This window comes from Manihot esculenta, chromosome 14, assembly GCF_001659605.2.
Source record: "Manihot esculenta cultivar AM560-2 chromosome 14, M.esculenta_v8, whole genome shotgun sequence".
NCBI lineage: Eukaryota > Viridiplantae > Streptophyta > Magnoliopsida > Malpighiales > Euphorbiaceae > Manihot > Manihot esculenta.
The window spans coordinates 18,380,968-18,394,009 of NC_035174.2; the positions used below are offsets into that span (position 1 = coordinate 18,380,968).

At 39.9% G+C, this 13,042-nt stretch overlaps 1 protein-coding gene across 1 annotated transcript; it reads right to left on the reverse strand.

The window, feature by feature from the left end:
- Positions 1-10,286: 10,286 nt before the first annotated feature.
- Positions 10,287-11,324, reverse strand: LOC110600609. Its single transcript, XM_021737477.2, has one exon. The coding sequence runs from the start codon at positions 11,064-11,066 to the stop codon at positions 10,413-10,415; it is 654 nt and encodes a 217-aa protein (XP_021593169.1). The 5' UTR covers positions 11,067-11,324; the 3' UTR covers positions 10,287-10,412.
- Between the last annotated feature and the right edge of the window lie 1,718 nt (positions 11,325-13,042).

The window sequence follows — 13,042 nt, forward strand, 5'->3', positions numbered from 1 at the left end:
GCTGGCCCATGAAAGGTGCTCTAGGACAATCCCGAGCTATGTGTCCCTCCTGGCCACATCTGAAACATGCATTGGTCCCCCATCGACACGCTCCCTTGTGTGGCCTCCCACACCTTTGGCATTCTGCACCATCTGAGCCTGAACTCGAGCCACCGCCAAATCCTAGACCGGATTTCAGCTTGTTCCAGAACTTGTTCTTCTTGGGCTTCTTAGTGCTACTCCATCTCTTACTACCTGAACTCTGAGTAGAGGGTCCTGGCCCTCCTCTGCCTGGGGTCTTAACCCCTGAAGACTGGGTCACTGACTGCTTCACTGACCCCTCAACTATGGCACTGGCCTCCATTCTTCGAGCCATATCTACCACCGTGTGAAAACTCTCCCTCTCAGCTGATTGAATCAATGAGGAGTACCTGGACTGTAATTTCATGACATATCTCCTGGCCTTCTTCACATCTGTATCTAGAGCTTGCCCTGAGAAGGGTAATAGCTCCAGAAATCTGTCTGTGTACTCCTCTATGCTCATGTCTTCTGTCTGTCTCAGTTGTTCAAACTCAATCATCTTCAACTCTCTGGAACTATCTGGAAATGCCCATCCAGCAAACTCATTGGCGAATTCCTCCCATGTCATACTGTCTAGTCTCGGGTCCACATAGCACTTGAACCATTCCTTTGCCTTTTTGCACTTCAGGGTGAACCCTGCCATCTCAATGGCTCTTCTATCATCTGCCCCTAGCTCATCAGTGATCGTCTTCACTGCTCTCAGGTATTCAAAGGGATCATCCCCTGACTTATATTTAGGAGCATCCAGCTTAAGGTAAGCTGTCATTTTCACCTTACTCCCACTGGCTGAGCTAGGTCTAGGAGGTTGAGTATCTGGGGCTACTGGTTCTGTAGGTGGTGGAGGTGGGGATGCAGCATTCCCCGGGGTGGGGTTTGCTGGGTGAGGATGGAAGGATGAGGGTGGATAGGCTGGGTACTGTGGGTACGGTGGATAGAAAGGTGGATAAGGCATGTGAGTAGGGTAGGGATTAAAGCTGGAGTAATCCGACGTACTTCCCATCGGATACCCGGGACTCTGTGCATAGGGTGGGTAATAGGGTGGAAAACCATACCCCGAGGCCTGAGTGCCTCCTTGTGACTCCCCTGTCCCTTCTTCTGACATGCCAACATCCAGATTCCCATCCCTTCTCTGATCTTCTTCCATAACCTCCCTCACATCTGAAGAACTTCCTCCTCTTTCTGTCCCCCTTCTGCTAGTATCAAAAGACCTTCTAGGGTCCCTTGATACTCTTTCTCTGTTTGTTCTGCATGACATTGCCCTAGGCAATGTGGGAGGACGGGCGCTTGTGCCCTCATCCTCTGGTGGGACTCCTGTCAATCGTGCAGATCGACGAGTTCCTCTCATTCTGTTTCTGAAAAACAGCACATAACTCACAAGCATTAGCATCATATGGTTCATGTGGAGTCACATGAACCTACATCACATACATGGCAAACATAGCATATCATTTATGCGCATGCATATAGTCATGGCATATCACATCATCATAGTAAGACAGGACTCTACATCCTATCCTAGTGGACATGACCTTTCCTATTGTGCTTGACCCTCTAATACTTCTATGAGCCCGACACGCTAGGTCCGACCATGTGAACCTAGGGCTCTGATACCACTCTGTAACGCCCCGGAAATCCGGACCGCTACCGGCGCTAGGATCCAGATCGGCATAAGGCCGCCGGGACCCGTAGCAAGCCTAACATATACCTGTAAACCTGCTTAATCCCATACATGATCAACCATCATACATAAAAATTAAAACTTTTCTTTTATACATGTGATCAATCACCAACTCAACCTGTGCATACTCTGAACATATACATAAAAGAAGTCCCTCTGTGGGATCTCATCAAAGCCTCGGAGGGCTATACATCATGTGTTGAGTTAGTTTTGCATAAACATCATATCATAAGATCATGTACTTAAAATAAACGGGATTAGCAATACATTGTAGTCAAGCACAACTCTATCCTCAATAACATAATTACACAACTGTTCAAAACTCTACATTACATTCTTATCATTGTCATGTCCACAAACTCTAACTATTACATACATATGACTTTTCTCTTCTTTGCTTCTCTATCAAACCCGTACCTGCAAACCTGGGGGTTAGGGGAGAGGGGTGAGCTAGATGCCCAGTGAGTAGAACTATATAAAAAAAATATTTAAAACATGCTATAATGGAATGCATCATTGCACAAACATTTCACATCATGGAAGGACCGACCCAAAAATCCCTCAGCTCCATGCCCGGCCCTATTATGGGCACCACAGGACTTCGTATTGCCCGGCCCTATTATGGGCACCACAGGACTTCGTAAATCGGAGCTATTGCCCGGCCCTATTATGGGCACCACAGGACTTCGTACACAGGACTAGTGAGTCGTGCAATGTCCCTCCTCATCAACCACAATACAATAATGCAATGTAGCATATTCGTGATTCTAATGCAAACAACCTATATTATAGTCATGATGCATGAAACATGATAAAACATTCACTTTATTAATTTAAAAGGTTAAGTATAGTTCCACTCACCTCTGGCTGACTCTGTCAAACTCTCAGCAGCTGGCTCACTGCTGGGGTCCTTGGTTCCTCGGGTCCGAACCTACACAGGTGGACTCCAATGAGGGACCAATATATATAATCATAACTCTAATGTATCCCCCAAAAACCCCCTAAAATATCATGAAAACATCACAGAAAATATGCATGAAATGGCTGAACAGGACACCTTCGGCGGCACCTTCGGCGGCCGAAAGTCCTGGACAGAGACGAAACTCAGCTAGGTTCGGCGGCACCTTCGGCGGCCGAAAGTGCCAGACAGAGACGAAAGTCTCTTTTCGGGGGCACCTTCGGCAGCCGAAAGCTGCCTTCACAAGAGGGGTTCGGCGGCCGAAACTCCCTTCGGCTGCCGAACCTGGTTTCTGCCAAATGGCAGAAACTTGGTTCAAATGAACCTCCTGCCTCCCAAAACCACAGATCATGCATATTTCTCAACCAAAACATACATACAAGTTCCTAGGGGCCTCAAACATGCATATACCCCATCTACAACACTTCATACACACACAATCAAGCTACATTGCTCAAAAACTCAACATAACCCATAAACTCAACATATGTCCTAAACATGCATTTCTACCCATAGATCTTACTTAAAACTTGTTTAAAACATAAAAAGGGTTCAAGATCGACCCTTACCTCTTGAAGAAACGAGAGGAAAGTGATCCTAGCTTGGAGATGGAGAGATTAAGCTCTTTGAACCTCCAAGCACTCAAAACTTGCTCAAAACTTGCTCAAAGCTCACAAATCTTCAAAACGAAGTTATAAACTCGTTAAAACCATGAAAGATCTAAAGGAAACACTCAAGATCGAGGGAGGAGCGGTGGAGACTCACCTTGGCCGACAATGGGAGAGAAAAAGCTCGCCCGTGCGGACCTAGGGGACCCTTTTATAGTGGCTGGCCAGGCCACGTTCGGGGGCCGAATGTGCCTCCGCATCCATGCAATGTTCGGCGGCCGAACATAAGGTTCGGCGGCCGAACCTGCACTTCCCTCTCTTAGACTTTCGGGGGCCTAACGTGCCTCCCAAAGTCCATGCATGTTCGGCGGCCGAAAGTGAGTTTCGGCGGCCGAACCTGGGTTTTCCCTTAAAGAAGTTTTCATGCAAAAACTCATTTAAAATCATACTTAAAACATTAAAAACATGAAAACATTTTATAAAAAAACATGCTTTTACCCTTCTAGAGGTTTCCGACACCCAAATTCTACCGGACGGTAGGAATTCCGGTACCGGAGTCTAGCCGGGTATTACAGGCTGCCCCTCTCCCTCTGCCTCTCCCACTGGCCTGAGTCATGGCTGGAGCTGCTGGCTGCGCTACACTGCCTGAAGCTGTCTGTTGGGACTGTGCCATCGGGGCTGCTCTTGGACAATCTCGAGACATATGCCCCTCCTGACCACATCTGTAACAGGCCGTCGTCCCAAACCGACATACTCCTCTGTGTGGCTTACCACACCTTGCACAAACTGCATTATCCGCACCAGAGCTTGAGCCACTCCCTAGTCCCAGACTGGACTTAACCTTGTTCCAAAACTTGTTCTTCTTAGACTTCCTGGGACCTCTGTCCCACTTCTTGCTACCTGAGGTTGCTGCACTCATTGAAGAAGAGCCTGGGGTCTTAGAACCAGAAGGCTGTGCCACTGACTGTTTAACTGACCCTTGGACGATGGCACTGGCCTCCATTTTCCGAGCCATATCCACTATGGCATGGAAGCTCTCCCTATCTGCTGACTGGATCAAGGAGGAATATCTGGAGTGGAGTTTCATGATATACCTCCTTGACCTTTTCTGATCTGAGTCAAGGCTTTGCCCTGCAAAAGGCAACAGCTCCAAGAATCTGTCTGTGAACTCCTCTACACCCATCTCATCAGTCTGCCTCAACTGCTCAAACTCTATCATCTTCAGCTCCCTTGAACTATCGGGAAAAGCCCATCCTGCAAACTCGTTTGCAAACTCTTCCCAAGACATGCTATCCACTTTCGGGTTCACATAATTCTTGAACCACTCTCGTGCCTTCTTGCACTTAAGTGTGAACCCAGCCATCTGAATGGCTCTACTATCATCAGCCCCAATCTCATCTGTGATCACCTTAACCCTCTCCAGATACACAAACGGGTCATCCCCTTTTTCATACTGGGGAGCACCCAACTTCATGTAGTCGGTCATCTTGACCTTGCTCCCACTGGCTGAGCTAGGTCTAGGAGGTTGGGTAACTGGGGCTGCTGGTTCTACTGGAGGAGGAGGTGCAGCATCCTCTGGGGTAGGGTTTGCTGGATTTGGATAGTAAGGTGGAGGTGGATACATTGGGTACTGAGAATATGGTGGGTAGTAGGGTGGGTATGGCATCTGTGTGGGATAAGGGCTAAAGCTGTGGTAGTCCGATGTGCCTCCCATCGAATACCCAGGGTTTTGTGAGAAGGGTGGGTAGTAAGGTGGCTGAACAAATCCCGAGGCCTGAGTGCCTCCTTGGGATTCTCCCATTCCTTCTTCTGACATACTAACTCCCAGACTGCCATCCCTCCTCTGCTCTACATCCATATCATCCCCCATGTCCTCTGACGCTCCTCCCTGAACTGTTCCTCTGACTGATCTGCTTCTTCCTAGATCCAAAGACCTTCTAGGGTCTCTTACTGCCCTTTCTCTGTTAGACCTACTAGACATTGCCCTAGGCAATGCTGGAGGACGGGCGCTCGTGTCCTCATCCTCAGGTGGTACTCCAATCAATCTTGCTGATCGACGAGTTCCTCTCATCCTGTTTTCTGAAAAACAGTTCACATCACATAAACATTAGCATCATATGGTTCATGTGGGCACACATGAACCCGCATCACACATCATAGCATATCATTCATATCATAGCATTTCACATCATCATGTAAGACAGGACTCCACATCCTATCCTAGTGGACATGACCTTCCTATTGTGCTTGACCTTCTATAACATCTATGAGCCCGACACTCTAGGTTCGACCATATGAACCTAGGGCTCTGATACCATTCTGAAACGACCCAAAAATCGGACCGCTACCGGCGCTAGGATCCAGATCGACTTAAGGCCGCCGGGACCCGTAGCAAGCCTGACATGCAACCTGTAAACCTGTTTAATCCCATACATGATCAACAACATACATAAAAATTTAAAACTTTTCTTTCATACATTCTATCATTCACCAAACTCAACCTGTGCATGCACTGAACATATACATAATCATAAACTCGACCCCTCAGTGGGATCTCAACAATGCCCCCAATGGGTGGCATAACAAGAGTTGAGTTGGCTAAACATGGACATCAATAACATTAAGATCATGTTTCAAAAGGGATTACATTAAACTATGGTCAAGCACACTTATAATCTCAATATCCGTACATTACATACCTATTCATCATTATACAATCTATCATGTCCACTATCTAACTATTACATACATAAGACTTCATTACTCTTCTTGACTTCTCTGTCTAACCCGTACCTGCAAACCTGGGGAATTTGGGAGAGGGGTGAGCTACTAGAGCCCAGTGAGCAGAATAGTAAAGCATTTAAAACATATGATAACATGAAATGCATCACATCACAACTAATCATATCAAGGATGAACTTGTCACCATTTAGCCCTCTACATAATCCAATCATGCCAGGGGCGTAGTGCAGGCCACACCTGGTCTTTCTCTTATACATAACATAACATAACATACATAATCCATGATGCCGGGGGCGTAGTGCAGGCCACATCCGGTCTTTCTCTTACATAGTGCCAGGGGCGTAGTGCAGGCCACACCTGGACTTCCATGTCATATCATCATGTCATAACATATGAGGGCTAATGGATCATTCAACATTCATCCACATCATCAACATATTATGCAATGCAACATATTCGTGATTTCTAATGCAAGCATCCTAGAATATCACATGGCATCCGTGATGCATGAACATGCTCAAAACTGATTTATTTATTTATTTAAAACCATAAGAGTCATTCCACTCACCTCTGGCTAGCTCTGACCAGACACTGGGGCAACAGACTCACAACTGGGGTCCTCGGTTCCTCGGGTCCGAACCTACACAGGTGGACTCAAATGAGGGACCAACATACTAGAACATAACTCTAAAACATCCCCCAAAAACCCCCTAAAACATCTCAAAACATCCATGCAAAACATGCAAAGAAAGGCTGGACAGGGCACTTTCGGCGGCAGGTTCGGCGGCCGAAAGTCCCTCCAGAGCCGAAAGTCAGGCAGGTTCGGCGGCCGAAACTCCCAGACAGAGGCGAAACTCATGCATGTTCGGCGGCACTTTCGGCGGCCGAAACTCCCAGACAGAGACGAAAGTCTCCTTTCGGGGGCAAGCTTCGGCAGCCGAAGGCTGCCTCCACAAGAGGGTTCGGCGGCCGAAAGTCCCTTCGGCTGCCGAACCTGGTTTCTCCCAAAGGGCAGAAACTTGGTTCAAACATGCACAAATGCCTCCAAACTTCAATCAACATGCATATAGCTCAACCAAAACATACATACAGGCTCCTAGGGGTCTCAAACTACCTTAAACCCCAACTACAACACACATACACAAGCATTGCAAGCCACATTGTTCATGAACATACATTTATACCATAAACATAACTATAACCTAACATGCATTCTACCCCCATGAACTTCATAAAACTTGCTTAAAACATACTATAGGCTAGAGATCGACTCTTACCTCTTGAAGATCGAGAGTAGAGGCGACCAAACTTGGGGTTGGGAGAGATTTGAGTTCTTGAACCCCAAAGCTCCAAAACTTTGCTCAAAAGCTCAAATCTTCAAAACAAAGTCAAAACAAGTGAAAAACTTGAAGGATCTAAAGGAAAAGCATCAAAGATCGGAGAGTGGCGGCGGAGAGCTCACCTTGGCCGAAAATGGGGAAAAGCTCGCCCGTTTTCAGCTAAGGGACCCTTTTATAGTGGCTGGCCAGGCCACGTTCGGGGGCCGAATGTGCCTCCGCATGCATGCAATGTTCGGCGGCCGAACTTGAGGTTCGGCGGCCGAACCTGGACTTCCCTCACTTATGCTTTCGGGGGCCTAAAGCGCACCCGCAACGCATGCATGTTCGGCGGCCGAACTTGAGGTTCGGCGGCCGAACCTGAGCTTTCCTCCAAGGTTGTTTTTATTCAAAAACTCATTTCCTTTTCATTCAAAATCATCAAAAACATTAAAACATCTCTTGAAAACATGGTTTTACCCTTCTAGAGGTCTCCGACATCCGAGATTCCACCGGACGGTAGGAATTCTGATACCAGAGTCTAGCCGGATATTACAATATCGAGACACAAAATGACCACAGTGGGAAACTTTAAGAGCTTAATATATTAACATGCTTATTAAGTATTTTTGAATTAATTTTTAATTTAAAATTAGAATTTATGTTTCTATAATATCTATAACTTTTTAATATCTATAATGTAGGTGTTAATAAAAAAATTTCAAATTTAAATATATGAAATATAATTAATTGGTAATATATTTAAATTTTCAAATTTAATTTGATGGTTGATATTAAAACATAGATAACTTTGATATTCTTTAATAAATATTAAAATATATTATTATTCAAATATTTGATAATTATGAAAATAAGCATTAAAATAATAAAAATCAAAGTGGGTATTAAATTAATAAATATCAACCGATAATAAGTGTTAATTTGATTTGTAAATGATATTAAAAACATAAAATATGATTTTGAAAAGATTTAAATTTAGTTAATGGATAAGATTAAAATAATAGAAAATTTTTATGAAAATATTTAAATATTAAAATAATGTAATTAACTTTTAAAATTTAACAAATAAGATGTTTTATTTTTTTTTTCACGAATATAATACAATTTGTATTAAATTAGTGTAATAAAATAAAATTTTTAATATTAATTTAATACCCATCATAATTTACACACAAACTTTATTATAATTTATAATTTTATGACTATAATTCTATTAGTATTATTAATTCATAAAACTCATATGTGAAAGTTTTTTATTATTTAACAAATTTAATTTTACTAATATTTTACTCTTTTTACTAATATTTATTTTTTTTTCTTTTATTTTGATCTTATTATTTTTTTTATTATTTATTAATTATAAATTTTTATATTAACATAAATTTTAATATATATTAATAAATTATTTATACTTATATGATAAATATAAATATTATAAAAATAACTATACTAATTTGTAATATTTTTTATATAATAAAAATGTAAATATATATATATAAAATAAATTTTATTTTATTAACACGTTATTAAATTTTATATATATATATCATATAATAAATTATTAATTTTATATGTACTTTAATAATATAATATATATTTTTATTCATTATTTTACATAAAAATAACACTAATTATATACAATTTCCTAAACACTTTAAATATTTCAATTATAATTATAATCAGTAATTAGCTATCAAATCGTTATTAATTATATTTTTTTAATTTTTATTTTTTATTATAATAAAAGAGAATAGAAAAAAGTAGAAAATTAGCAAAATAAGGAACCACGTGCCTGCAACTATGATAATCTCTATTTCTTTAAACAATTGTCATTGCATGCTTTTTCTGTTTTTTTTTTTTTTTTTTTAAAAATCATAGCATTTTTTATCAATTATTTATATGAATTTTTAATATTGTTTCAAATATACCCTCGGCTTAATTCTAGCCAACTTTTTAGTTTCATTGAAATTAAATGAAAAAGTTTCAAGAAAATGATATTGTTTGTCATTAAATTTTCCAAAAATTATTGTTTAGGGTTTGGGCCCCATAAACTGGGCACATCTCAACCGCTAATCACGAGCTGCAATATAAGCGGCTAATATGCATAGCAACTTGAATCATGCCATGTGAAATCAGCCACACTCTTCAATACTTAATTTTAATTTTGGACATAGTTTCTTTATTTTTTAAGAATTGTAATTATTTTACTAAAATTAAAATTTCAAATGACAAAAAAGTTTAGAATTTTAGAGTAAGCTGGCCTTGTTACGATCATAGAAAATTGATCAAATCTCATTTTAGCTATAGAATACAACAATAAAAATAATGAAAAACTGCTGATAAATTAGATTTAAAATAATAACAATAAATTATTATTTTATATATTTAAATTATAATTATAAATTAATAATAACAATTTAAAAATAATTTTATATTTCTCCGCTATTATGGTATAAATAATGATTTAATTTTTATGTTAATAAATTAAAAAATATAGTTAAAATAATAGTTTCATTGGACTCACATACTTAGTATGGTAGTAATACAAGTAAGTGTATTTAAATAAATCTAAGAGATTTCATATTCTACTCCTCCAATTTCCATTTAAAAAAAAAATTTCATTAAACATATATAAAATATATCATTTATTAAAATATGTTATTGTAACATATTAAAGAGTTAAATTTTTTTACAATTAATTTTCAAGAATACTTTTATTTTAATGGTATGTATTACGACTGATTTTAGAATCGCTCCTAAATATTTAAACTTTAAAATATAGGGGGTGAAAGGTAGGCAGAAATTGAAGTTTGAGTTTGCGTTTTCAATTGAAGTCATGAGATACCAGAAATTGAAGTAAAAGAAAAAAATTATTCAACTTTTTTTTTTTATGATTATGCATTTATATATAAATATAATTACAGGGAAAAAAAAAACAATAATAGTAATAAGATCCTATAGTTTTGAATTGGTTTGTGAGGAACCAAATTCACCTAAGAATTTTACCATAAATTCATTGATCGATATTATCAAACTCGCCGAGCAACAGATACAAGAATAGAAGACAAATTCCAAGGACTGCAAGCGTGAATTCCCTGTATAGAATCCCTAGCAGGACTCTCTAATCGGGAAGACTGCCTTGAATCGCCATTGGAGAAAGACATTGAAGACGAAGAAGATGAAGTGCTTGAATTCCTCGGCGAACTCCACGTCATAAACTCACCATCAGAGCTGCAAAACTCAAACCTCTCAAACGCATCACACCCACCACCACCACCACCTCCAGCAACAGCATTTTCCGATCTACTCCCAAGCCGAGACCCTCGTTGGGTTTTCTTGGTTTTCTTGCTACGTCTCCAGAACTTAAGCCTCGACCCTAATGAAACCCTGTTAACTTCTTGATCAACGTCGATGCATGGCTTTGGTAGACCTAAGCTGAGCAAAGCCGGCGGAGGACTAAGCGGCGGAATGCTTTCTTCTTTAGGTTGAACTTTAGGAGTCCCCGGCTGCATTTCCCATTGAAATGGAACTCCTTCTGCGCCTGATCTGTAGTAAAACACACGAGAAGAGTAACCTACAGAAGGATTTCTCGAAATAACTCTGTTGAAAAACAACTCATCTCCATGAAGAACTGAAACCACTCGTCGTTTCTCTTCTGCAACACAACCATGTCCATAATCCATCTTTCTTTGTGATCTTTGCCGCTGTTCTTGTTCTTGTTCTTGATTTTTTGAGGAGGTTTGTTATGATAATTTGCATATATATAGAAGGAGAAGGAGAGGTGGATTTGGCAGAAATTTAGGCGAATGATGGAGGATTAGGGTGCAATGATCATGTGAGTTTGACGATTAAGGAGGTAATTTAGATTAAATTTTTGGTGTTACTTAATGTCTGAGGGAGTTGGGAGAGTTCTTTTTGTTTGAGGGAAGCAATATCACAAGATTTTAAAGGAAAAAAGAGTGGGCGTTTGTTTGTGTTGTCGTTGTTAATTAAATAAAAAGGACGGTTTTGTTGCACATGCAATGACCAAAACCATAAGGTATGGCCAACTTTTCTTGCTTTTTACCTCTCCTCCGTCACCCACTTGTCGGATTAGATATTAGATGAAACTTCATAAACATACATCCCTAATTTCATGATCCAATCACTAATTGCCATGTCTCACCATTGTATGCCGAACCCATTCTTATTTGACTCCGATCTATTTCTTTCAAAATAAAGAGTTTTTAAGTTTTTAAAAAAAAAAATCAAATTTTCTTGATTGCAAATAAAAAAATTTTAGAAAAAAAAATCAATTCAATTGAATTTTTATAAAATTTTTTATTTTAAACAGAAGGTTTAATATTTTAGATTTAAGAGTTAATTTTTACTATTTATAAATGAAAATTATTTATTTTTAAATGTATATATTATTTAAACTTATAATGAATAGATTGCACTTTTTAATTATTCCAAATGTACATAGAAATTTCCATTAGCAATTAATTAATAATAAATAAAGATTGTTCAATTAGTAATTAAATATTTAATTTATAAGATAAAATTTTAAATTCAAACTCTAATAACTCCCTTTTCAAACCTAAAAAAAGTTGAATCAGATCTAATAAACTATAACAGCCCGGAAACCGAACTGCCACCGGCACTAGGATCCAGATCGACTTAAGGTCGCCGGGACCCGTAGTAAGCCTGCTACCCTGTCTGTATACCTGTGAAATCCCATACATGATCATACATTTGCTGTAAAACATAAAACTCTTCTTCATTCCAAGGCTTAACCTGTGCATGCACTCTCTCTGTGCTCTACTAATCCCTACTAGAGTTCCTCATGGCTCTAGGCGGATCACACTCATAATGTTAAGCCTGGTTTTGCTCATAAACATACAACAATAAAGAAACATACATAAACTGATCATGTGACTCCACAAAGGGATTACAAGTCTTAGAAGTCAAGCACTATTCTAGAGATACATTTACATGTCCACACTAGCTCTTACAATACTCTGTACTCTTCCTGTACCCTGTTGAGTTCTCTCTGACCTCTGAACCTGCACAACTGGAGTTAGGGGAGAGGGATGAGCTACTATAGCCCAGTGAGTAGAATAGTCAAAAACAGGTGATAAAACATGCTCTCATGGAATGCAACACATAATCACATAACCTCGGCCGGACGGATCAAAACTCCCTCTATCTCATCTGGGGTACCTAAGTACCATGTGCCTGGTCCCCGTAGGGCTGTTCCAGGTCTTTATATATGTGCCTGGTCCCCGTAGGGCTGTTCCAGGTCTTTCCTCTGAGGGCTAGTGAATCCTCACGAAGTCCGTGCCGTCTCACAGAAGCAATGTACAAGGAGCAATGCCAAGTACAAGGATAAATGCAATGCATCATCTTTGTGTACACTAATGCACTCACCCTATAGCATATTCATGATGCATGAAGCATGATAAAATATTCAGTTGTCATATAAAACATTAAGTTAAATTCCACTCACCTCTGGTTATCTCTGAACTGACTCTGCAGGTTCTGACACTGGACTCACTGCTGACCTCCCTGATTCCTCTGGTCCGTACCTACACAGGTGGACTCAAATGAGGAACTGAACTCACTCAAAAACATCTCTACGACACTCCCCAAAACCCCTCTAAACAATCCTCAAACCATC